The following is a 24,701-nucleotide window of genomic DNA, read 5'->3' as shown; positions in this document are numbered from 1 at the left end:
ACCTGTATTGGTGGTAGAGGTGGTCCAGCCCAAGGGGAGGAACAAGCTAAGAAATGCCATTCTCAAGTGGAATTTTGCCAAGTTTCTCATGGGCTAGAATGACTGCAGGGCCAAACTGTCTAACCCTATGGAAGAGCCCTTGGTGACAGGACAGAAGGACATGACTTGCTTTATCTAGACCCACAAATATGTGCTCAGGCCAAGTTCCCCCAACCCCAGGCCTGGGAACCCTTCATTTGCGTACATGACTGACATGTACATGCGTACATGTAAACCAGTGGGCTGCTGGGACAGATCTGTTATACACGGGGGCCATGTTCTAGCTCTACCCTGGCTGTCCTGTGGGAATACAATGAAGAAACTGGGGCTTGGGGAGGTATAATAAAATTTCTAAGATAATTAAAAACCCTTTATTCATTTAAAAAATAAATCACATACTAACAGAAAATAACTTTTTATGAAAACTAAGTTTATTTCTCCTCTAAATATGTAGGAGTAAAAGTAGTGGTATTTTACATTTCCATGAACTCTTTTAATGTGTGACTTAATAAAGTCGTAAGTTCTTATCTGTCTCTTCATTTATCTATTAGAGTATTTTCCTTTTGGTTCAAATTTAAAAAGAAAACCCAGTCTCACATCAACAGTATGGAAAGGAATGGGATATTTCAATAGCACTTTGAATTGTGGAAATTGTTCACTGCTATTACACCAAAACAGGACAAGTATCTTTGCAAAAGTTTATCTGTGGAATCAGTTGTTATATACAAAGTTATCACAGTGCAGGAACAGGAGTTATGTTATGTACAAAACTGTCTACAGTGTGGAATCAGGAGTTGTGTTTCATACAAAGTTTTCCGCAGTGTGGAAACAGGAGATTAATATACAAAGTTATCTGTAGTGTGGAATCAGGAGTTAGGTTATGTACAAAAAGAGAACCCAGAGCAGGGTAGGGAGAGATCTGAAGAAATAGATATTTTCTCTTATAAAGTCATAAACATCTTTATGTTTTTCTTAAAATTAATTATCTGTTCACCATTATTTATACCTAGTCTGACCTTGAATTTGAGATCCTTCTGCCTCTACCTCATGGGTTTTTGGATTATAGGCATGTGCCAGTAGCCTGGCAAGTCAATAATTTTTTTTTATAGGTACTAATAACCTGGGGAAGCTTTAGCTATTTTTTTTTTAATTTCACTATCAGCATTACTACATAAGATTTACTTATATGAGATAGTCAAATCTTAACTATATTGTAGTTTGGTTATGATACAACTTGATTGAACTAAGAGAATATCTGTTTTGTTTTTTCAACATAAACTATCTTAGTTATTGTTTCTTCTTCTTCTTACTGTGTGTGTGTGCATGACATATCTATATACGACAGGTGTGTGTGTGTGTGTGTGTGTGTGTGAGAGAGAGAGAGAGAGAGAGAGAGAGAGAGACCACACCTATGTGGAGGTCTGAGGGTTCTGACAACACCCCTATGGAGCTGTTTCTTTCATTCCACCTTTCTGTGGACCTCAGGGTTTGAACTCATGTCACCAGGTTTGCTCAGCATGCACCTCTGCTTGCTAAGCCATCTCAAAGGTCTGATCCCAGTTAATAGACACCTTGCCATAATTAACCACACTGTGGGAACTATCAGACCTTAAGCCAATTACCCTGTAGCATATTACAGATTTGTATTGTGCCTGTTTTTTATTTTATGTGTGTTACATTTATGTGTGCGCACGTGCGTGAGTGCGCGCGCGTGCCTATACTCCCCAGTGTGCATGTGGAGTGAGAGGACACCTTTGAGAGTTGGCTTTTTTTCTCTTCACCATATAGGTTCTCGGGATTGACCCCAGGTCATCAGGCTTCATTGGAAGTGCCTGTATCTGGATGAGCCATCGCCCCGGTCCCTCAGACTGGCTTCTAGTGGGTGCTACTTTATAGAAGGGTCCTCCTGTCTTTCCTACAGTGAATGGAGGCCAGGGAAGGTTACTCACAAGAGGCGGTGTTGCGCTTTCTGAGGCCTGCTTCTGAGGCCTGATGTGCGCAACATTTTTAATCATGTAAAAAATAACCATGTCAGCCGGGCAGTGGTGGTGCATGCCTTTAATTCTAGCACTCCAGAGGCAAAACCAGGGGGATTTCCGTGAGTCTGAGGCTGGCCTGCTCTACAGAGTGAGTTCCAGGATAGTCAGGGCTACACAGAGAAACCCTGAATTGGGAAACCAAAACCAGAAACATGCCTGACGTGGTCAAAATAGTCCAGAGTCAAAATTAACAATGTCCTAAATACATCCTAAAAACATATGCCATATCATGGTTACTTTTGCTGAAAAGAGGATATAGTCATTTAAGGCTGGTCTCAGCTTTTTCTCAGCCCTAAATAACATCCTCTGATCAGATTCCCTCCTATTCCTAACTCTTCATTAGCTTTTCGTTCATTTTTTATTGTTATAAATGTCTTGTGTATGTGTGTTCTACAGCACCATATACAGCAAAATCACAGCACTTATCGTATTCCCTGGCAATTGTTTAACTACTTCCTGCATAGAAAAGCTAATTGAAAGCTTGGTTCTCTTTCACTCTGGTACTTCCAAAACCTAATATAAACATTCAGCATGAAGAATGAAAGTCTGGTAGGTCAGCAAATGAATTGTAAACTAGACATACCTCACCCATCTGTTGTTCAATAATTTGATGTGCAATTTCTTCTATGGTCGCCATGACCTAACTGGCAAAATATCTGCCAAAGATGAAAAAAAAAAAAAGAGCCTTTTTACAATGATGCACATAAAGTATGTACTGAGGAGTTTGTAAGTGAAATTATCCGCTGCCTAAGATTTTCTTTAAAATAATCCAGTGAACGTAGTGAGAGGAACTAGAGCAGAGCTTCTCCACCTTCCTAACACGGCGACCTGTCCACACAGCTCCTCCCGCTGGAGTGACCCCCAAACAGGAATTTATTTTTGTTGCTACTTTCATAACTATAATTTTGCTACTGTTAGGAATCATGATGTAAATATCTGATATGCGGGATATCTGATATGTGACCCTTGTGAAGGGTTGTTTGATCCCCCAAAGGGTCATGATCCACAGGTTGAGATCCGCTGGACTAGACAAAACAGGATTTGCCACGTCCTAGCAATGTTGAACACTGTCCGCTGATGAAGGTAACATGCTGGGGTTCATGTGAATATTCTGCTTTTGTATACGCTGACGGATCTGCTTTAACAAGCTACTGTACCTGTGTGGGTCGGTAAGGCTGCTTCCTGCAAACTTATTGTTCAGGGAGGTCTCTGAGGTCCACAGACAATACAAGCACTTGGCACTGCTGTTAGTTGCCCATGAAAAGTAGACGGTAAGACCTTGTTGCTGAAGACGCCTTTGGTCACAGGACGTAACAGAAACCAGCCTGGAGCTAGGCTTGAAGGTTCTTCCCTGCCAGCTACCCTCGGTGCTGGAAGGCGGTGTGCAGGCTATGGGGGAGTGTTACCTGTGGTCCTACCAAGCTGTAGACTTAGCAATGTGCATTACTGGCCCAAAGTAAAATGTCCCCCCTGTAAACAGAGTAAGAAGCCCACGGCTGGAAGGGCCAGGCTATAGCGGGTAACACATCACCAGAGTGCTGCCAGCGGTCTAGAACCCTGAACAGAGCTGTTTGCTTTCCTGTGTCACCGGGAATTCTGTCTTTCTAAACCACCATTCCTCTACCTTCCTGTAAACACTAAGCAGGAGAAAGTTCCACAGCAGAATGCTTGCCCAGCACGCCAGAAGAGGCCCAAGCTCAGTTCTCGGAAACAGCAAAGCAGCAGGCACACGAGACAAGAGCAACTCTCCCTTTCAAGTCCAGTTTTTAATGACTTTAGTCATTTGTCATTTGGTAACTTCTGTTTCAATACTGCCGCCTGCCAAGGTTTACACTAAGTGTTATTCCTTTCTTGTCCTTGGGGGCAGCCAAATTATGATTATACCGTCTTCAAGTATCTTGAACTCAAAGTCCAACATGGCTCATCTAGTTGCAACTTCATTATCTTAAGAATTTTTAATTTATTTGCGCACGTGTGTGTGTGTACGTGTTCATGTATGGAGGCTTGAACAGGACATTAGCGTCCTCCACCATCACTCTGTATATTCCTTTGAAGTGGGGTCTCTCCCTGAAACTGGGGCTCGTGTTTTGTTGGCTAGGTTGGAAGGCAGCTGGTCCCAGTAATGCCCCTGTCTCTGCCTACAAGCCATCTCCCCAGGCTGTACTTCACTATTTTGCAGAAAATCAAACAGATTTATTATTATCCATCTTCTCAACATTCCTCCCAGCCTGGTTTAATCTACAGGATTTGGGCTGTCCTTTGTTAAACTCTACATTCTGGCTGTACATACTCCTAATTCCTGCTATTTGCCATGCTTCCCCGTTCTTGACGATGGCTTTTCTCATCACCTTCCATGTCACACAATCCTAATCAATGTATGTGCTCAAGGCTGCATTGAAAATGAGACAAAAGAGGCATTTTTCTTTAAAAAAGTTTTATTTATGTGTATATATGTAAGTTTGTATACACAGGTTTGAAGGTAATAGGGAGCCAGAAAAGGGTGTCAGAGACCTAGGAGATGAAATTACAGGTAGCAGTGAGTGAGTGCTGGAAACTCAATGGGTTTCCAGTAAGTGCCCTGGGAGAGCAGCCAGTGCTCTAACTGCTGAGCCATCTGGCCAGACTCCTGTTTTACTTTTTTTTTTTTTTTAAGGCAGGGTCCCAAGTAGCTCTGGCTGGCTTTGAACTTGCTATGTAGCTGAGGATGACCATGAACCCCTATCCCTCCTGCCTCTACCTGTGTATTGGGATTACAGACAAGTTCAAACACAGTGTACAGACTGTTGGTGGCTTAGAGTAGTCTACCTCCTCAGAAAAGTAATTTGCCATTGCAGATTAAAAAGTTTCACTTGCTTACACTCTCAGCACTTGAGGCTGAGTCAGAGTTTCAAGTTCATGGTCAGCCTGTTACAGACTGCTAGAACTCAGAATTGTAATCCCAACTGTAAAAGCTACTAAATGCACAATTTATTATATAATATCCTTCAGCCACTTAACCTGAGGCCGTTTCTTCAGAAATAAGACAGTCAACACCATCTCTTTGAGAAGTTAAAAAGTGGCTGTAAGTGAAAATAGACCTGTAGCTAATAGAAGTTAGCAAAATGAACAAAACGCTCACTAAGTGAGCAACAGGACACAGATGAACACAAACAGAGGAAGACCCACAAAAACCTCATCAAGAAATAACTAAATTAGTCACTGAAGGGTTATGTATTTTTATTAGCCTGAAGTAGAAAGCAAAAAGCATGAGGACGGGGGGGGGGGGAGGGGGGCTTGAAGAGAAGGCTCAGCGGTTGAGAGCTATGGCTGCTCTTCCCGAGGACCTGGGCTTGATTTCCAGCATCCACATGGTGGCTCACAATTGTCTGTAACTCCAGTTCTAGGGGATTTGACACCCTCTTCTGGTCTCTGTAGGCACGATACATGTATACAGTACACAGGCATACATGCAGGCAAAATACCCAGATAGATTAAATAAAATTAAATTTCAAAAGCATAATGATGGTGCTCCCTTTACTCCTTCAAAGCTCTGAACCTTGATCTCTCTTAGACACAATCCCCAAGACTTCTTATCTCCATCCTTTCCAAAGAAATGGCTGAATTAACAACAAACAAACAAACAACTCGGTTTTTTAAACTATGGATCCCTACTCCATACAAGATCATGCATGGGTCACCAGAGGACTCAACACAAATCTGGCAACACTAAAAGGTTTTTAAGTGTGTAATAACCAAAAATTAATTGAAAATCAAATATAGAGTAAATCCAACGTGTTGCTGGCAGCACAGGACCACCGCGTTGTATGGAGCCATGCACTGAGACCTTTTTTAAAAAACTCAGAATATGTGCATTTTGTACTATGCATGCTTTTATAACACACGACACTGTGAACTCTGCCTGAAACACCTCAGCTCAGACTACTGAGTGCTATGAAATTTCTTTCCCCCATTAGAAACATAATGGTTTAATTACATAAAACCATTATGTAATTATTTGTAACTATTACAAAAAGATTTTCAAATGTTTTTCCTACCATCCCTTTTTAGCATCTAATTATCAAATTAGTATTGTGGTAGTTGGAAGAAAAATGGCCCCCATAGGCCCATGTCTGAACCCCTGCTCCCAGGCGGTGGAGCTGTTTTCAAAAGAGCAGCAGATGCGGTCTGTAGCTCTCACACTGTCTCTGCCTTCTGGCTGCTGTCTTTACATGTAAACTCCTAGACACCACGCAGGACCACGCAATACTCCCCACCAGATGGTCAGACTTTAGGCCTCTGAAACGGTGAACACCCAAATTAAATGCTTTCTGTATGGGCTGCCTTGGTCATGGTTGTCACAGCAATGGAAAAATAAGATGACTATGTTCCTGGGTTGTATAAATTATTGCACAATTTTAAAAATTGCTGTTATGGGGTCTGGAGAGATAGTTCAGTTACCAGCATGCACTCACTGTTCTGGCAGAAGACCAGGGTTCAGTTCCAAACACCCACACCAGGTAACTCACAACTGCCTGTAACTCTAGCTCCAGAGATACGACACCTTCTTCTGGTCTCCATAGAGACCTGCACTTACATGCATACCCCTCAAGGTATACAGATATGATTAAAATTTTTTATTGAAAATAAGTATGTATGTATAGGTTTTTCAAGACAGGGCTTCTCTCGCTGTTTTGGAACTCCTGCTGTAGACCAGGCTGGCTTTGAAGTTAGAGATCCATCTATTTTTGCCTCCTGACTGCTGGGATTAAAGGTGTGCACTAGCATGCTCGGGTCATTCGATATATTTTGATCATGTTTTCCCATCTTCCAATGCCTCCTCATCTCCCTACCCACCCGACTTTATATTCTTTCTTCTCTTTTTAAAATGAAGAAGAAAAACACACACACACAAAAACCCACAAGAGTGGAAATCAAATTAAGCAAATAAAAGGTCCTAAGATAAAAAGTGACAAAGTGAAATGAGGCAAAGTCTACAAAAATACCACTGAGTTCGTTTTGTGCGGGCATGGGGCCTGCCCTGAGGTGTGGTCAATAGACCCAGTGAGACTCCACTGGAGAAAACCCATTTCTCCTTTGCTAGTGGGTATCAATTGGAGATAGTGTGTTGTTCACGGGTGGGAGCCTGTGCCCACTGCCCAGTCTGGGCTGGTAACTGTTTGTCTTCTATCTGTGCAGATCTTGCGCTTGTCCTTTTCCAGAAACTAAATGTTCGGTAGCAGCAAGACAAAAGTCCTTAAATAATATTCCTCAACCCTCACTACTGTATCTGTGTGTACGAGTATGTGTTTGCATAAACAAATAGCATCCCATCCTCCCTCGTTTGTTTGTTTGAGACAGGGTTGCTCTGTGGAGCCCTGGCTATTCCGGAGCTCACTCTGTAGACCAGGCTGGCCTCAAACTCAGAGATTTGCCTGCGTCTGCCTCCCGAGTGCTGAGATTAAAGGTGTGCACCACCACTGCCCAGGTATAAACAACATTAAAAAACATTAACCACAAATCTAATTTCATAAATTAAAGCTAGCATTTATTTTAAAAGTTGTACACAACATTCATTTGAATTTTAGCAGAAAACAGTTTTTCAGTTATGGATAATTGTCTAACTCTTCCCAGCCAGGTAGTAGAACATTCAAATTGATAAGAAGAAAAAAAGTAAGTCAAATCATCTTTGCAATATAGGTTTATTTCTAATAATTGTGATGATGTGAAAAATAAATAAAAACCCCTTAGCCTGATTTCTAATGAGGCTTTGGCTGCAGAGAGCATGCCGAAGCTGAACTGACACGGTAATAATAAGTACGCAACACACTGCAATAAATCAAGAGTATTTTGAATGTTTCCTAAAATTCTCCAAATAAAGTGAGAGAGAGAGAAAAAAAACCTCTGAAAAGTAGTTACCATCAGTGAAAACCATTTATTTGTATCCTACAAAGATTCTTACTTAACTGCAAAAACTATGTGTTACACATACAGTGGGTATGTGTGCTATGATTAAAACATTAGCAGCTGCTCATGGGAGATGGGATTCCATAGTCAGGGTCCGATAAGGAACAGAACTAGGGGTGACATTTATAAGGTTTCTTTATTGAAGAATTTCCAACAGAATTTCCAGAGTTAATGTGACCAGTTCCATGAGTTTATTACCAGGTTTAAGGGAAGCCCAAGTTTGTAATTCAGTTTCATGCCACGAGTATTTCTAACACGGCACAGTTGTTCAGGAAGGAAGCATATTTGAAAAACTGCAGGGCACACAAGCTAGGAAGTCATTAATCTTAACACCAATGGGTTTTTCAAATGAAGGTTCACGGCTAAAAGCTCTCGTTAGGTTTCTGCATAGATGCTGCTGGAGAAAGTGTACGGGAGAATGTTGGCTGGGAGCAGAGGTTAAAGTTTGCGGAAACAGATGTCCGTTTACCCACTGACCGACCCACCAAGAGGGGGCTGCAGCAGAGAAGCATCAAGTCAGTTGTGCCCGGCAGGCAGTGCTGCTCCTTAGAGAGCTGTGCTCTTCTCTGTTTCCCAATGCTGGCAAGCAGATTCAGCTTGCAGAAGCCTCTCAGGACACAGAGGTGGCTCTCAAGAGAGTCAAGTTTAGAGGCTACTCATGTTGAAGGATGAACTTATATCTTGGATGGAGCAGAAAACCAACTTGGTTCTTTTTTTTCCCATAATGATTTATGGATCTCAAAACAGTTACTTGTCAGATTAAAAAAAATTTTTTTCAATGATTTAAACATGCTGCTTCGGGGAAGTAACTGGAATATATTTATGTTAAAAGATAAAATTGAAAGTTTTACTAAAAAACATCTAACATGGAAAAACAGGGTGAAAACTGGTTCTTTAGAAATGTTTACAGTAGAGGGATTTTTAATTGAAAATAATCTCCCAGGCAGGAAAGGGTTAAGAGCACTTGTCCTTTGTAATACCTAATTTTGGTTCCTCCATCCACATGGTGGCTCCCTAACAAGCCTTCCATAACCCTAAATCCAGAGGATCTGATACCCTCTTCTGACCCCTGAAGGCATTGTACACCCGGTTACACAGATGTACATGCAGGCAAAACACCCACACGCATGTTATTTTTTTTTTTTTCTGAAAATCTGATGATTACTCTCCGCAGAAACAGAAAATCACAAGTTTATATGCCTTTACAGCCCAATGCTATATGCTAATTATACAGGTTTGCAAAGCACATAGCCAGACCAAGGAATTCCCTACGTCAGAATCCCAGAGGTAAAGTTTTAGCAGTTTATCACACTGAACAGAAACCGTGGAAAACAACACCCCCAATACAGCATTTCAACCTCCTGCCTCATGTCTTCTATCTGACTTCTGAGACAGTTCAAATTCCATTTTAGCCATGATTCTTGAAGGATCCAGTGTATACTGTGTATAGGAAGAGTCAACTGGGATTCAAGAACAGACTTCAATTAATTCCCCCAAATTTCAAACAGAGGCCCATTTTTCTAGAGATGGTTTGAAAAGGTTGAGCACACACGAATGCAGGTGCATATGTGTGTATTCGAGCACACGTTCATGTGTGCACACACTGAGGTCTCACTGGGGTAGGAATTACATACTTCACCACACCCACAGCAGATATTTAGGGTTTGTTGCCTTGGATTCCTCTGCTTCAAAATCTTTCAACTTTGTGTGTTACACACAATGATGAAATCAGTTACATTTATTGACACCATATGTTTTTTTTTGTCTGTAATGGATACAAGTATCTTCTTTAATGACAATGAAAGCAACTTTAAAACAGCTTTTGAAACTAGAGTTCGGAGGCCATTGGTTACCGCCACCTTTTAACTACAGGCCTCTGGAATGACCGCAACTGGAAAACTTACACTGTATCCAAAGGCTCAAGATTCACAACAAAAGGTTACTGCACAAGATGCACAAATACCACCTTTCCTTTATCTTCTATATGTCTTCTTGGGTTTCAATATATGGTTTCTAAGCCGGTTTGGCTGGGAACTCAGGCGATCTTTGGTTCCTCGGCCTCCTGAGTGCTGGGATCACAGGCATTCATCACCAGCCTGGCTCCCACAGGGCGTTCTTTCTCAGGACTGAGTGAGTGGTCCACAATGCACTCCTATTTTCTCACCCTCCTTGGATCTCTCCTAACTTAACTCAATTGCTGTCCCATAACTTACAGTTCCTAAGACAGCCTCCCAAAGCGATTTCCTTTTCATCTCTGCAGTCTGATTACAACAGATTAATAATCTCTTTCCAAATTTGCTAAAGTGGACACATAAAGTTTAAAAACAATCACCCAACCGGGTAATCAAGCAGACAGTTTTCAAAACAAACAAACGAACAAACACTCCCTCAAAGTCTAAGGCATACTTACAACTTCCAGAGGGTGGGAAAAGCCCTAAAAGAATTTAACGTCAAGGTTTTTTTGGTTTTTTTTTTCCCCCCCGTCCTTTCCAGCTTAGGCTGACCTAAGGGTCCGTTACAACCTGGCAATATCGCACAAGATGCTATCTTGCAGGAACTGGAGGCAGGGTCTTAACAAAAGGGCTACTCGGAAGCTTTGATGCGCCCTAGTGCCTGAAATACCTTAGGCCACCTTTCCTCCTAGATGCAACCGCAGCGGCTGCTCGCCCTCTCCGTGCAGGAAGACTCAAGAGCGGCCGGCAGCCAGCATCCCGTAGCCCCAGGGTGCATGGCCCGCCGGTCCCGCGCCCCGCAGCTGCCCTGCACCCAGCACGCGCGCAAGTCCCGGGGCGGGGGAAGCGTTCCCTGCGGGTGGAAGATCTCCGTCCCCGCCCTGACTCCCCGGGCCTCGGGCAGTGCGCTCCCGCGGGGCACTCTGGTCCCGGAGCTCGGACACGGGGGGAATGGGCGCCTGGGCCGCTACGCTTGGCGGCTGGGCCGCCCCGCAGTCGACTTACCTCCGCGGCGGCCGCTGGGCTGGAGAGAGCTGAAGGCGAGGGGAGCCGAGGCCAAGGGTACAGGAGAGCTTTCTGGGTTTGCGTGTTTGGGGGTGGGGGTCAGAGTTCGTGACCCCACCCTCGGCTCGGCTGTGCGCGGTGCTCTTGGCGCCTGCGCGTTGGCGCGGTGGAGCAGCGGCCAGCCGCGGTGACGTTCCCTGGGTGAAGCCGAGGGCCCCCGGAGTCCAGCGGCGGCTCTGGAAGTCGATTGCCCCCTGCAGGTGTGGAGGAAGACGGCCGCCGCAGCGGCGTGTCCACCCGACGCCCTGAGAAGGTAGCACCCTGTTCTTACAACACCTGCAACTCTGACGCCAGGCCTCCGCGGGCACGTGCACCCAAGTGCTCAGACAAGACACAGTAAGTAGAAATCAACGACAGCCGAGGGCTGGAGAGATGGAACAACGGTTAGGAGTACTTGCTGGTCCTCCAGAGAACTCGGTTTGATTGCCAGCACCCACATGCCTGGTTGTCACAACCTCCCGTAACTTTAGTTCCATTGGATTTGGTGCCCTCTTCTGGTGCACAAACATATGTGCAGGCCAAATACCTTATACCTAAAGTAAAAATGTTGAAAAAAAAAAAAAAAGAAAGAGGAGGAACAAGGAGATGAGGAAGAAAAGAAAGAAGAAGAAGGAGGAGGAGTCTTTTGAAACTGGCACTGTCAGATCTTAGACTGGTCTAACTTGTGATCCTCCTGCCCCCTCTCCAGTGCTGTAGGATTAACTTTTTTTTTTTTTTTCATTTATATAGGTGTTTTACCTGCATGCATGCCTGTGTACCACAGGTGTGCCTGGGGCAGGTGGAGGCCATCAGATCCTCTGGATGTGAAGTTACAGATGGTTGTGAGTGGCCATGTGGATGCTGGGAATTGAACCTGGGTCTTCTACAAGGGCAGCCAAGGCTCTTAACTGCTGAAGCCATCTCTCCTGCCCCATAAATAAAGTTTTGATTGAGAAATAATAAACCTAAGTGGTCTGGGATAGATGTCTTTCATCTCTGGAAAACTGGACTTTGTAACAGATACTCTATTAGTTCACCAGATAAAAGTGTTAACAAGTCTGTGTAGGATAAAAAGGACCTGGAAACACCCTGGTCGTGACTTGACCCCAAGACCAGGGTGCAGGGAAGAACACCCTGACTCTGACCCGACCCTGTCAGGATACCTTTCCCAGAAGAGCTGTAGTACTACTGTTGGGGAAACCTTTCCGTCTGCCTAAGCAGAGCTAGAACACATACATTCCGGGTATAACCCAATCACATAGAACTTCCTAGCAATATGACGAGCTAAAGGAAAAGTCACTGCAAACTTTACCTGGCTGTTTTTAGTAAAGAGCAGGAATACAATGACTACTGGGTATGTTGTGTTCCTAAGGGTTGCTTCTGGTTCATTTTGCTAGACAACAGTTAGCAGTTCCTGCTAGCCAATAAAGATTTGCAAAACAAAAGGTCACTAATGGAACATCACCTTCTGACAGTGATCACCTGTGGCAGGAAGCGCTGAGTTGCCTTCTAAGTAATATGTGGTTAGACTTTGAGGAAATCTGGAAGTTTCCTTTGCATCTAAATAAGCATTGTAGAAAAGCAGCCAGACTCAGAGCAGAAACCCAAGTTGGGGGGGGGGGGTATGTGGGGTGTGTGTGGGGGAGAACAAACTCTTTTTGCCCCAAGTAGAATAACTGTCCCCTGTGCTCCTGGTACCTCAGGCTTGTAATCTTAGCATTTGGGAGGGAAGGCTGGAGGAACAGGAGCTCAAAGCCAGTTTGAGGCTAGCCTGGGCTGCACATCTAAAAAAAGAATGTCATTTCCCTTTGGAATTAGGTATTTAGGCATAGAAAAAGGACTTGCAACCTTCCCTAGCACCATGTCTCATACATGTTGGCAAAGCCTACCTCTATCTTAGCGTTTGGATTGGCCATAGCGCAGCCCTTCTAATAACCTGAACCACAGGGTGCAACCCTGTCTTAAAACTAACAAAACGAATAAAACAGTCTTGGAAACAGAAGCTGCCTCAGGAGCATTGCTGTAGGCAACGTGTCTCTCTTTGTCACACTCTAACAAAAGGATGCCTACTCAGGTTCATCTTAAAGTATGGCTTAAAAGACATCAACAAAGCTGGGCTGGGTGTCACACGCCTATGATCCCAGCTGCTAAGGAGGCTGAGGTGGAAAGTCTGGAGACTGAAGGCCAGCTTGGACTACACAGTGTCAACAATGAGTAAAAAACAAAACCTCTAATAAAGGACTTCACACCAGCAGTAGATACTATAGTAAATTTATTTTGTATAAATTATAATACATATTAACATTATTTACAATGCTATTTTATTTATAAATGATCTTCATATGAACAGTAAGATACAAACCACTATCACTTTAAGTAAAAAAGGTGTTTTAAGAAAAAAACATTTAAAATATTTTGAAACTGGTTTTCACATACAACAAGTAACTACATGAAAGGGAAAGTTGTCTCCCTCCACTCCCGAGCTCAAAGGAAAAAGAATATTTTGATGTTTGTTTTTTTTTAAAGGCTCTACTACCTTTATTTTCTTTTTTCTAGCAGGCAAGTTACCATGGGAACCACCACTGTCTTTGCAGTGTACGAAATAAACCTGTTTTCTTTCTTAAAATCTTTCCTGTAATAACTAATTTTTCTTATAAGGGAAAATGACATTGATTTTCATTTAGAAAATAATATTAAAAATCGCCTAGGCTCCAGATTATGTGTACTGAAGATACTTTTTAGGGACCCATAGAAGTTACTTAAGTCAACAAGCAAACATTTATTCACTGTATGTAAGACATTCTTGTCAGATGTGGTAAGCCTCTGGTTAACAAGGCAAGCTGTTTTCAAGAACAGAATGTGGTAAGAATAATGAAAGTCTGATTATGAAGTGAGGATTATAGGAACACAGGAAAGAGAGTGCATTTAGTTTAAAGGACAGAGAAGAGGACCCCATCAATGTGGAATGTCAGATAACACGGAAGCAGAGCTGGGCTGACCTGACATGAGAGCGAGCAAACAAACAAACAAACAAAATGGCATGAACAGAGAAAAGCTGAAGTAGGTTCAGTTGGAGTGTATGGGATCAGAGGAATTGTTGCATGCCAAGCTACTGGGAAAGCTACTGAAGTCCATAGGAATGGGGATTAGACTAGAATTCTGCTTCAGACAGATTGCTTTGACAATGTTTAAAACAGACCACAAAAGAGAGGCGTTGAAATCAGAAAAAAAAAAAAAAAAGTATGCTTGCTTCTGTAGATAAGGGATTGAACTCAGCACCTCATATATAGTAGGCCAGTGCTGTGGCACTGTGGTGCACCCCCAGCTCAGAGGGAAAGCTATAGCAACTATAAGCAGAAGGAAAGCACAAGAGAGACTTAAGAGTTGGTTCAGAGCCCCCTGTGGTCTCCTGGGATGAGAAAGCTAGAGTGTTAGTCCTGCCACAAATGTGAGCTTGCAGGATGGTGAGGGGAGTGGGCATAAGATCCCGGTCAGAATAAGGGCTCTGGAGACTCAGTGACAGCTGAGTCTTGTTACTGAGCTAGGCAGGCTGAGGATGAGGCAGGAGGGGCTGTCTTGGAAAAAAAAAAAACAATGGGATGCTTACTCAAAACAAAACACCTTGGAATTCTTGTTCTCTGTGTTCAACTAAAGCTCCAAAGATCGAAGACAAATGGATAGAATAAATATAGTATCTATTTTTAAGGATCACATGGTACAATGAGATAGGATTTACCTCTGGAAATGCCAGCATTTTGACCACAATGAGCACATTGGAAGCACATTTAGCACATGCTGTGATAATTACATCAAATAGGAGGCTTTCTCCATTTCCTACATAGCCCACTATATACCTGGCTAACAAAAACATACGTTCAAGTTGTTGTCCTTAGTATCATTGCATTGTATTATAACTCAAAGAGGGGTGTGTGTGATTTCATTTTTTAAAAATGCTAGTAAATACTCAAATGATCAAGTTTCTTACTGGAAAAAACGAGGGCCGTCAGGGGCAACTGAATGATACTGGTTACATCAGAGAATGGGAAGAGGTTCTGAAACATGGGATAAGGTAACAAATGTCCCTTTTCATTCTCTTAGACTTGGTGGTGTCTTCTGCGATTCGCTGCTTAAGACAGAGGAGCACTGCTTAGGGGCTGTCCTAGCTCAGCCTGCCATGGTGTCTTGGTCACTTTCTGGCTGAGCTTAGGAGGCACCTGAGCAAAACTCTGATGGTAGCACATGCATGTGTGATGAGCAGCATCTCTGGGACCCAGAATCAAGGTCTCCTTGGTATCATTCACCCGTAAGTGATAGATAGCAATGGGGGTAACTCAGGGGTAAAGTACCTAAAGAACCTGGCTCAGTAATATTTTTAAAAGTAGTTTTATAGCAAATTATGAATACATTCTTACTTGCCATTGAATGAGCCATGTTAAATAAATTATTGACCATATTTAGTAGGTTATAAAGATCATGGAGGGATGGGGAATGCAATCTTACTCCACAATTAAAACGTTAGAGTGGGGGTAACCGTGATCTAATAGCTTCTATGCTGTCTTTTCCAAAATTTTGCATAGGACTAAGCAATTGGCAAACACAACCATACACGGATTTCATCATGCAGGGGTGACTTTGTGCGCTAACTTCCTTATACATATTTAGACTTTAAACAGTTTCTTGATTCTGTGAAGTGTTAGGAGACAAAATGCTGTGGTTAATACTTTGTAGACATTTTGAGGTTTACAAGCAAATCTTAAAGAGGTCCAGAATTCAAAGAGGACAAAATATGAAAATATAAAGAACCCTGGTTTCCAAAAGGAAGGCACTACAAACATTACAGAGATGTTTGCGTGAACAATATTTATGTGACCCAGTTAAAATGAGTTACAAAGAGCTGGCTTACCCCGTGGCAAGGAAGCATGAAGGGCCCTGTGAAATTGCACAGGGCTTCAAATTATGCCGTAGCCAGAAAGAGCCAAGAAAAACTCCATCTGCTACCTCTAGCATCCAGAATATCTGTACCCAGTAACATCCAGAAGGCCTCATGAAGGTATTCAGGATGAAAACATAGTATTCAGGATATAATTTAACTACTGACATCACACTAAATTTAACCTCATCTATAAAGAAGCAGAAAATTCTTGCATCCTTTAATAGATATCTATGGATAACCTTGCCTTTTAACTGATAGTTTAAACTCCGTCAACAAAATATTTAAACAATGAAATGATTTTCAGCATGTTAACTTCATTCTCCTGCTGCTAATCAACAAATTAATGTGCATGGGGTGTCCGTGTTAAAGGTGAGTGTGCCAGAGTAAAGAACATGAATCTTTCCTAATAAGGGCCGCTGGCTGGTAAAGTCCGGGGTGTTCGCGTACATCTGCACTCCCGGTTTCGGGGAGCCAAGGCAGGATGATAAGTATGAGGGCAGCCTGGGCTGCATGGAAGGACTGTGTCTCCAAAGAGACAGAGGGAGAGAGGATGGGCAAAATTTAAATGTCAGGAGGAACAAATCAAAGTAGCATAATATTTCCTTTAAAAAAGAATGATGATTTCAGGTCACTTAAAATACACGTTACAGAAAATATGACACCCTTTTAGATATAAATACCATCACTGAGTTGGGCTCAAACTCTTAAGAATAGTAGGGGGTATTAGGTAACATGTTACCTGCCTTAGTCTATTTTTTAAAACGCTAATCACTGAGCCAGGTGACACACACATGGAATCCCAGCACTTGATCACCAGCCAAGCAGGTGAGTCCTAGGCTAGCATGGGTTACACAACAAGATCCAGGCCAGGCTGGGTTCCAGAGGGAGGTTCTGTCTCAAAAAACAAAAAACAAAAAAAATCACATTTACACTGAGCTGGCAGCTTGAGATAAAGACTGGGTATGGTGCTGCAGGCCTAGGCAGACACGCTGTAGCTCAAGGTGTGCCTGCGCTACGCAGCTAGCTCAAAGCCAGCCTGGCAATTAGCAAGATCCTGTGGGGTGTGTGGAGGAGGACACAGGTATCAGTACAGATTCTGCTAGGATTTCACTTCACAGTTACTGAGGTAGAAGCTGGCTATGTGTATCTCTATTGCAACATAAAAAGTTCCAATTAAGTTTAGTGACTCTAAAGTTTGCATTTTCAACAGCAATTTTATAACTGTAATTTCTAAACCATACATTGTATGGACATTTGCTAATTAATATGTGTGTTTTGCTTGCAAAGATTTACCAATAGTGAAAGTGTCATGGTGTAAGGCAGAGACGATAGTGTGGATGGACATCACCAGTACTACACAGAGTACAGTTTAAGGTACGTTCCCATCTCTAAACAGTACTTTAGAATTCAGTATGAGTCTCAGAATCCATTCTGACTGGCAAGTAAACATCAACAGTTTAATAAATAACATACATGAAAAAACACTTTTAGGAACAGTATACACCTAACAAGACAATTTCTCTCATAACACCTGTGGGTGGATTTATCTTGTTCACTTTTATGTGGCTTTTGAGTAGCTTTGATTCCATTCTGCTGAGCCTCCACCTTGTTGGGATCACAGAGCAAGTGAAGCCAATGCTGCTACAACACAGTGCCCTCCTGAAACGCTTCTATCCACCTGGTGATGAGAGGTGTCCGTTAGGCTTGTGGAGATCAACCCAGTGACACCTGTGAGTGTGACCCTGAGAGCTTTCCTACAGCACACTGGCATTCTTACGGGGAACTGCCCTTTGTTTGGTAATCTGCTGTTTGTGGCACCACTACTTCAAGTGTGAACAGTCTGAGATGTTCTAGGGTAAGTGAGAAGGCATGGTGGACAAAGGTGTTTGCCACCAATCCTTTAGTTCCTGGGACCTACACGGTGTAAGCTGGAAACTGGCTCCTGCAGGCTATCCTCTGGTCTCCATACTAATGACACATGCACACACACAATAAAGAAACATTAAACACGAATGCTCGAGCACGTGTGTGTGTGTATGTATGTGTTTACTTGGCTTTGGAAGGGATATGTCAACAAAGGCCCTTATCACAACTCCTTTCCTTTCTTTCTGGTGTCCTGACTCAGTGAGTTTTGGAAACTAGCTATGGACTTGTTTTTCTCCTTAACTCTTCCAACCAAAATCCCCTTATATAGCCCCTAAATCAAACTTGTTCCAAATTTCTCAGTGAAAGGGAACTGATCTGGCATATAGTCTATCCTAAGAACAAGAATTTGCATATAATATAAAAGCTTTCCAAATACCATAGGAGTCATCATAAATTCTTGAGTCTAAAGCTTTTTCTGGAGCACACAGCTGCAGTTACTCAGAAGACTCCGGGGCTGTGTCCATTTCACTCTTTGCTCTTTGGACTCCCTTGAATACACTCCCCCCATGCTTAATGATAACTGACTTCTTACAACAGTGGATTACAGAAGAAAGGACTGGAGCGACCTATGAAGACCTGAAATCACTAAATTTAAGAGTAGCTCGTAACACGTTCAGCTCAAATTTCAAGGACAGAGTTTCCAAAACTTCAAATTTTAGGTGCAAAAAGCTTATGTTATTCTGCAATAGGATGATTTTAAGAAACTACATGGGGGCTGGAGAGATGGCTCAGCACTTAAGAGCACGCCTGACCTCCACCAGGCACTAGGCACACATGTGGTGCACAGCCATACACACAAACAGCTATACATTGCTGCATATCCTAAAATAGACAGAGGCAGGGGCGGTCTATCAGAGGGTAGCCCTAAGCCTGGTGGGTACTCAGGAACATACTTGATTCTAGCACTTTGGCTCTTAACTTCCTGCAAAACTGCCCACCATGCTTATAGTCAAAGTTCTCCCTTGTAGCCCCAAGCACTTAGCTTTAAAGCCTGCTGAACAAACATGAACACCCCTTACCGGAAGCAGCAGCATGCTTTGTGATGTGGACTAAATCAAATGAGAGTAGAGGTGAGCAGAGCTATTTGCATGCAGGGGACCTTCACTTCATAGATACGCATACACCTCTAGGCTAACCAGTTTCCTCAGACCTCAAATCAAGATTCTTGCCGGCATTCTGAAGAGACCACTTCAGCCTTGACCATCAAAGATGATACCTGTTTCCTTCTACTCAGTCTCTGGAAACAGCCCGTGAGTATTTAGTGTGTCTGGCTCTCCCTGCAAAGTAGTAAGGTGGCCTGCAGTTGTTTAAGTCCTGCTGGTCCACAGAACAACTGAGTGCGAAGATCCCTGTGCTCTCTGAAGGAGAGGGCTCCAGCCTGCGCCTTGGCCTCCTCAGACCTCCCAGTGCTTCCTCCCAGGCTGCTGCGGGCAAGCGCAGAGAGGACCACCCATCTTCTCTCATAGTCCATTTGAAAATTATCTGAATAACAGGTTAAATCCTGCTAATTCAGATCTTTGATTTAATTTCTGAGCTGTTCTCTATGCTGTTAAGATGTCACTTAAAAAGACAGCTTGAAACCTCCTGCAGGAAAAGGAGATCTGCATTACTTACTTCTGAGTGGAGTGGGCATCGTCTGCCTTAAACACATAAAACACCATGCCTTTGTGCAGTAGCTGAAACACTCTAGACTCTGAATTCTCGTCTTTGACTTGAGTAACAGTAAACCCTAATAAAGGCTGACTCTCCAGAGCTGCCACATCCTAATTTAAAAACAAACAAAGAAGACAGGCTTTTAGATGGAGATACAATGCAGGATGGAAAGTTCAATTTCATACACAACACAGTAATTCTGACAGCTTATTTTTGCTTAATGAGCAGGGAGCCACCCACTCCCCACCTGCTGGTTTTAAGTGTGCTTATATTCACCGAATTTCACACTGTTTTCACTGTGGCCAAGGAAAGTAGGCAGTGTTCTTTCATTTTATGGAGGGAGACACATAAAACTTAGAGCGGATCCCACTGAGGAACTCTGGGACTCTGCCAGTTGTTTTTTGAGACAGGATATCACTCTATACCACAAGCAGATGTGAACCTCACAGTAATTCTCCTGCCTGCATTCTCCAGAGGCTTTGTTTTTCCCTACCCCAACCCTTTTACCATATAACTTCCTGGCTTGTAAGTCACATAGATGTGTTTACTTCTGCCTCGAAGTGCTGAAATTAAAGACATACGCTACCATACCTGGTCCTCCCTACCATCTTTCCAGGCCCTTGTGTAACTCAAGGTAGCCTCAAACTGCTCCTGTAACTGAGGCTGACCTTGAACTCCTGATTCTCTTGCTTCTACCTTCCAGCTGCCAGACTGTAGGCATGTGCTACTATACTCAACTTCCCTAAAGGTTTTCCTAGGGTGCTGAGACACAGGTCAGGGGGGTTAAAAGGCTGGGGCCCAGGACACCTAGACACAGTTTATGGCAAAGGTTATTTTATTTGTGCTGAGGCCTGGTCAGTTCAAGGTGTGGGCACTCAAGAAAAGCCAGAAGAAAGGCCATCTCTTGTCTTGTGTGAAATAGAAGACAATAGAAACACAACAGCAGAAACACTGGCATTTTATTACTCTGGGAAATTCCTAACATTTGAATAAGAACACACAGGGAAAAGAATAACACTGTTCATATTCCAAGTGCTAGTAACCATCCAGGCATGGTGGCTCATACATGTAATCACAGCACTAGAGAGGTTGAGGCAGGAGGATGATTGTGAGTTTGAGGACAACCTAGGCCAAATGGTGAGTTAGAAAACAACTTGGGCTATGAGTCACTGTCTCAAAAAACCAAAGAGCAAAAAACCCAGGTTCTCTGCCTCCTGGTGCCTAAAACAACACTTGCTGGGCATGCCTAGAGCCCACTGTACATCCTCTGCTCTGCACCAAACAGAACCCACAAAACTAAAACAAGACCTCCAAAGTCACTCATAAGAGTCCGTCTTACCTCGCTTGCAGCGTATGTATAGAGTACTTTGTTTTTGATGACAAACCACAAGTGTTTCCATGGCTTCTTGGTGCCCTTGGATCTGTACAGGTAGCCACTCATGGTGGAGTCTTCTGTGTTTGCTGACACCTGGAGAAGGAAGTCTACATGTAGTTCAGTGGTTCACAGACTGCTCTCAATAACAACAGACGACGCAATAAAGAGCAGAGCTACTTGCAACCATCAGCTATTGAAAGCAATAACCATGACATTTCGGAATAACACTGGCTGTTCTCTGGATTTGAGGGGTGCAGTAAAAAAAATTGCCAACATGGCTGCTCCATGATATGGTTATGGTTTTATTGTAGACACGAGAGAGAAAGAACAGACAGAGGCAACTGGAGGAGTCGAGAGCAGAGACAGAAGGAAGGAGACTGAACGCGGCCAGCAGATTGGAAATGGCCAGGGCTACCTGTTAGAGTGGGGTAAAGATCATGGAATGGAGAGTAGTGAGAATAGTGGGAGCAGAACATAGTGAGAACAGCGGGGTTATAAGAAGCTGAGAGCCAGAGGAAGTTTAGGGAAGGGGAGGAGGTAAGAAGGGCTAGGATGCTAGCATGGACTTTGAGATATGAAACAGGTACTTGTGACACTGAGGGAGCTGGAGGCCAGCATGTGCTCTGATAAACTGACAGGCGCCCAACAGTTCTGCAGCCATTTTATTAATGACTCAGGTCATAACACAAAGGAAAACTGCAAGGCATCTGACATATCCATCAGGCAATTAAAATTCATGTCCTAATAGTAATGGGAAGTGATATCATTCTTTATGAGATTCAGACTCATCTAGTTTAATGGAAACACTTACCTCTTTGAGAGCCGCTGGGATTTTCTTCTGTTTTCTCCCAGATGGGATACTATGCAAGACTGATGAGAAGGCACTTGAAGGAGACTTGTGATTTCCAGGAGATCCAATCCTAGGGGGCATCTGGTGATCTATAACAAAGCAGGTGTGCTCATATAGTAAGGGCAAGCACTTGGAATTGCTACTAAAAATCAATGCACAGTGGTGCATAAAATACCCACAAAAGGGCTCTCAAGAAACACAGATGGAAGGCGAGAGCTGAGTAGGGATTGAGTTGATTATCTATAGAATTTTTTCCATGTCCTCACAGTTTTGAAACAGCTGGGGACACAGCTCAGTGACGGAGTGCGCTGTGTTCACAATGCCCTATGTTCAATCCTCAGTTCCAAAACATGAAGTAAAAACTCATTGTGATGGACATGGTGGCACATGTCTGTCACCCCAGTACTTGGGAGATGGTGGTTAGAAGGATCAGGAGTTCAAGGTCCATCCTTCCTTATCATAGCAAGTCCAACTTCAACCTGAGTTACATAAGACTCTATCTCAATAAATAATAAACAAACAAGCAAACATTCTGAAACATACAAGGACACCATCAATTTCACAAACTTCCTCACGGACTTAAAAATGTTGATATAGACAAAGGCAGAGATGTATGAACCAGAACATCTGCTTATCGAATAATGAAGCTAGAAGGAAAAACAGGGTATGAGTAGCTCTAAGAAATTTGGAATGCTAGGGAAGGATGTGAACAGTTTGGCTTCATGGCAATCTCCTTGCTTCAGCCTGCTGAGTGCTGTGTAATCAAGTGTGAGCCACGCTGCCTGGTTCCAAATCAACCACTCTCTGTTTCATAGTTTTGCTTTACATGATGCTAAGAATCAAGAGTAGAGCCTTGCACAGACTAGGCAGGTACTTTCCATGGAGCCATATTCCTCCTAGACGGAGTATAGAAAAATAAAGTAGGCAGGCATGAAGAGGGATTTGCAGAATGATATTATTACAGCAATCTAGACCTTATTAAGGTTGACTCGATGAAAACAAGATAAGTGAGACTTTCTGAGATAAAATTGACAAGGTCTACTAACCAATAGTGGTGGGTGACGGGAGGTGAATGTTTACATTTCACATTGGTGTACCCAGAGAACAAGAATGGAATAGAAAGGCTGACAAAGAATAGATGGCGTGTCTTTAAAAATGTACACAAACAAAGCTATTGTTCTGTAAAAATGGGGATTCTAAAATAGTGTGGCATCTCGTTTTATTCACATAGATACTCCTTTTTCCTAATAAGCTATTTTTCATGGATATAAAAGATAATGATTTTAGAATTTAGATCTAAGGTTTTGAAAATTTAAAATATAGACTTGAGCAGTCAGTCCTCTTAGCTGAGTTTATTTGCCTGTGGGCAAATAATGCTCACAGACACTGAACAGGCAGATACAAAATACCATGCATTTGTTCAAAGAGCTCTACCTCCCAAGAGTGGTAGCAACACTTGGAAGGCTGAGGGTTCCAGGTTAATCTGGGCTACACAAAGCAATCACCTCATTAAAAAAAAAAAAAAAAGTAAATAAAGGTGTACAAAACCCCTCAGTAAACCAACCATCCAATGAACTAAAACTCAACAACAAAGTCCCGACTAGTCAGTTTCCATGTTGAGTTACTTTGCAGATAAAAATATGTAGGGCCTGGGAATGCAGTTCATAGCGCAGCACTTACCTCTCACATGCAAAGCTTTGGGTTTGGCCCCTTGTACTTCCAGGGGTGGGGTGAAGAAAGAAATGAAAATCCATCTCAAAAATGAAAATTAAAAAAAAAAAAAAAAAAAGGTCTAGAGAGATGGCCCGTAGTTAAGATCACCATCTGCTCTTGCAGAGGACCGGGTTTGATTCCCAGCACCCACAGGATGGCTCACCAGCATTCTTAACTCCAGTTCTAGGGGATCTGACACCCTCTTCTGACCTCTGAGGGTGCCACAAACACCTGTGGTCACTATATGCATTCGGGCAGAATACTCACACATGTAAAATAAATAAATAAATCTAAAAGAATATAAATGAAAAATTATTTAACAAAGTGAAACTTTGAAGCGGTTCACAAGTTAAAGTTGCCTTTTAACTGTGTAAGCATTTCATTCTGTAATAATAACTCAACAATTAGTTTTCTCAGTAGAACCATTTCACATGGTTAAAAAAAAAAGCTCAGTCCAATTTCTCTTGGAATACCATAATACTAAAGATGGAGCACAACAGAAATTAGGACAAGTCCAGCGATCATGCTGTCATGGCAAACACTGTTCTTTTAGGAGCCTGCAAGCATCTGAGCAATGAGACTCTTTGGTTAAATGTTTACATTACATTACCTAATTTCTGTAGTTCTTGGAAGCAGTGTTCACATACTCTTGCCAGTTGCCTTTTCAGGTAGTCTAAGCCATACTTATTTGATGAGCAAGCTTGGCATACAATCTGAAAACACATTGCAGTATTTCATTGAGGGAAACTTTTGACTAGACGCCATTAAAAAGGCTGCAGTTTATAGCACTGCCCATTTTTCAAAACAGTTTGACAATGACTAAATCTCACCTATCTCATAGTGTTCCAGCATGCAGTGAGCTAACTCACACGACCACACTTGAGAGGCTGCACTTAGGCTCCGTCGAGTGCTCAGCAGAGCTGACACAAGCCTTCGGAACACTGCCTAACGCGCAGGAACTTCTTTCAGCCTCATGACCACCCCTTATCCTGGGCATCATCCCTTAACATCCCTGAGCATCACTGCCACAGCAACTACTTCTCTGAAAGGCTACTACGACTATGCTCATTCTGCTAAACACCTCATGAAAGCATATATTCCAAGGACACATGTGGTCCCCACTGGGGTACTAGGAGGAGGTGGCAGAAACTTTAAAAGGTCATTAGGGTGGTGTACCTTCAAAGAGGATGGTGGGGTCATTTCTTCTACATTTTTCATTTTCAACTATTAAGTT

At 42.8% G+C, this 24,701-nt stretch overlaps 2 protein-coding genes across 2 annotated transcripts in view; both read right to left on the bottom strand.

The window, feature by feature from the left end:
* The window catches only part of Nr2c1 (nuclear receptor subfamily 2 group C member 1), a 48,166-nt gene extending 37,010 nt beyond the window's left edge, over positions 1 to 11,156 (bottom strand). Inside the window, exons 1-2 of the mRNA XM_055627874.1 lie at positions 10,979 to 11,156; positions 2,662 to 2,734 (exon numbers count right to left, since the gene is read on the bottom strand). Coding sequence (XP_055483849.1) covers positions 2,662 to 2,715 — 54 coding nt within the window. The 5' untranslated portion in view covers positions 2,716 to 2,734; positions 10,979 to 11,156. The remainder of the gene's footprint in view (positions 1 to 2,661; positions 2,735 to 10,978) is intronic.
* Positions 11,157 to 13,272: 2,116 nt separating this feature from the next.
* The window catches only part of Fgd6 (FYVE, RhoGEF and PH domain containing 6), a 111,635-nt gene continuing 100,206 nt past the window's right edge, over positions 13,273 to 24,701 (bottom strand). Inside the window, exons 17-21 of the mRNA XM_055627763.1 lie at positions 24,078 to 24,180; positions 21,716 to 21,843; positions 20,869 to 20,997; positions 19,491 to 19,639; positions 13,273 to 17,628 (exon numbers count right to left, since the gene is read on the bottom strand). Of these exons, the coding sequence (XP_055483738.1) occupies positions 17,592 to 17,628; positions 19,491 to 19,639; positions 20,869 to 20,997; positions 21,716 to 21,843; positions 24,078 to 24,180 (546 nt within the window). The 3' untranslated portion in view covers positions 13,273 to 17,591. The remainder of the gene's footprint in view (positions 17,629 to 19,490; positions 19,640 to 20,868; positions 20,998 to 21,715; positions 21,844 to 24,077; positions 24,181 to 24,701) is intronic.

The sequence above is a fragment of the Psammomys obesus genome, unplaced genomic scaffold (genome assembly GCF_907164565.1).
Source record: "Psammomys obesus unplaced genomic scaffold, mPsaObe1.curated_primary_1811, whole genome shotgun sequence".
Taxonomy (NCBI): domain Eukaryota; kingdom Metazoa; phylum Chordata; class Mammalia; order Rodentia; family Muridae; genus Psammomys; species Psammomys obesus.
This window is presented reverse-complemented; position numbering and strand designations above follow the sequence as displayed.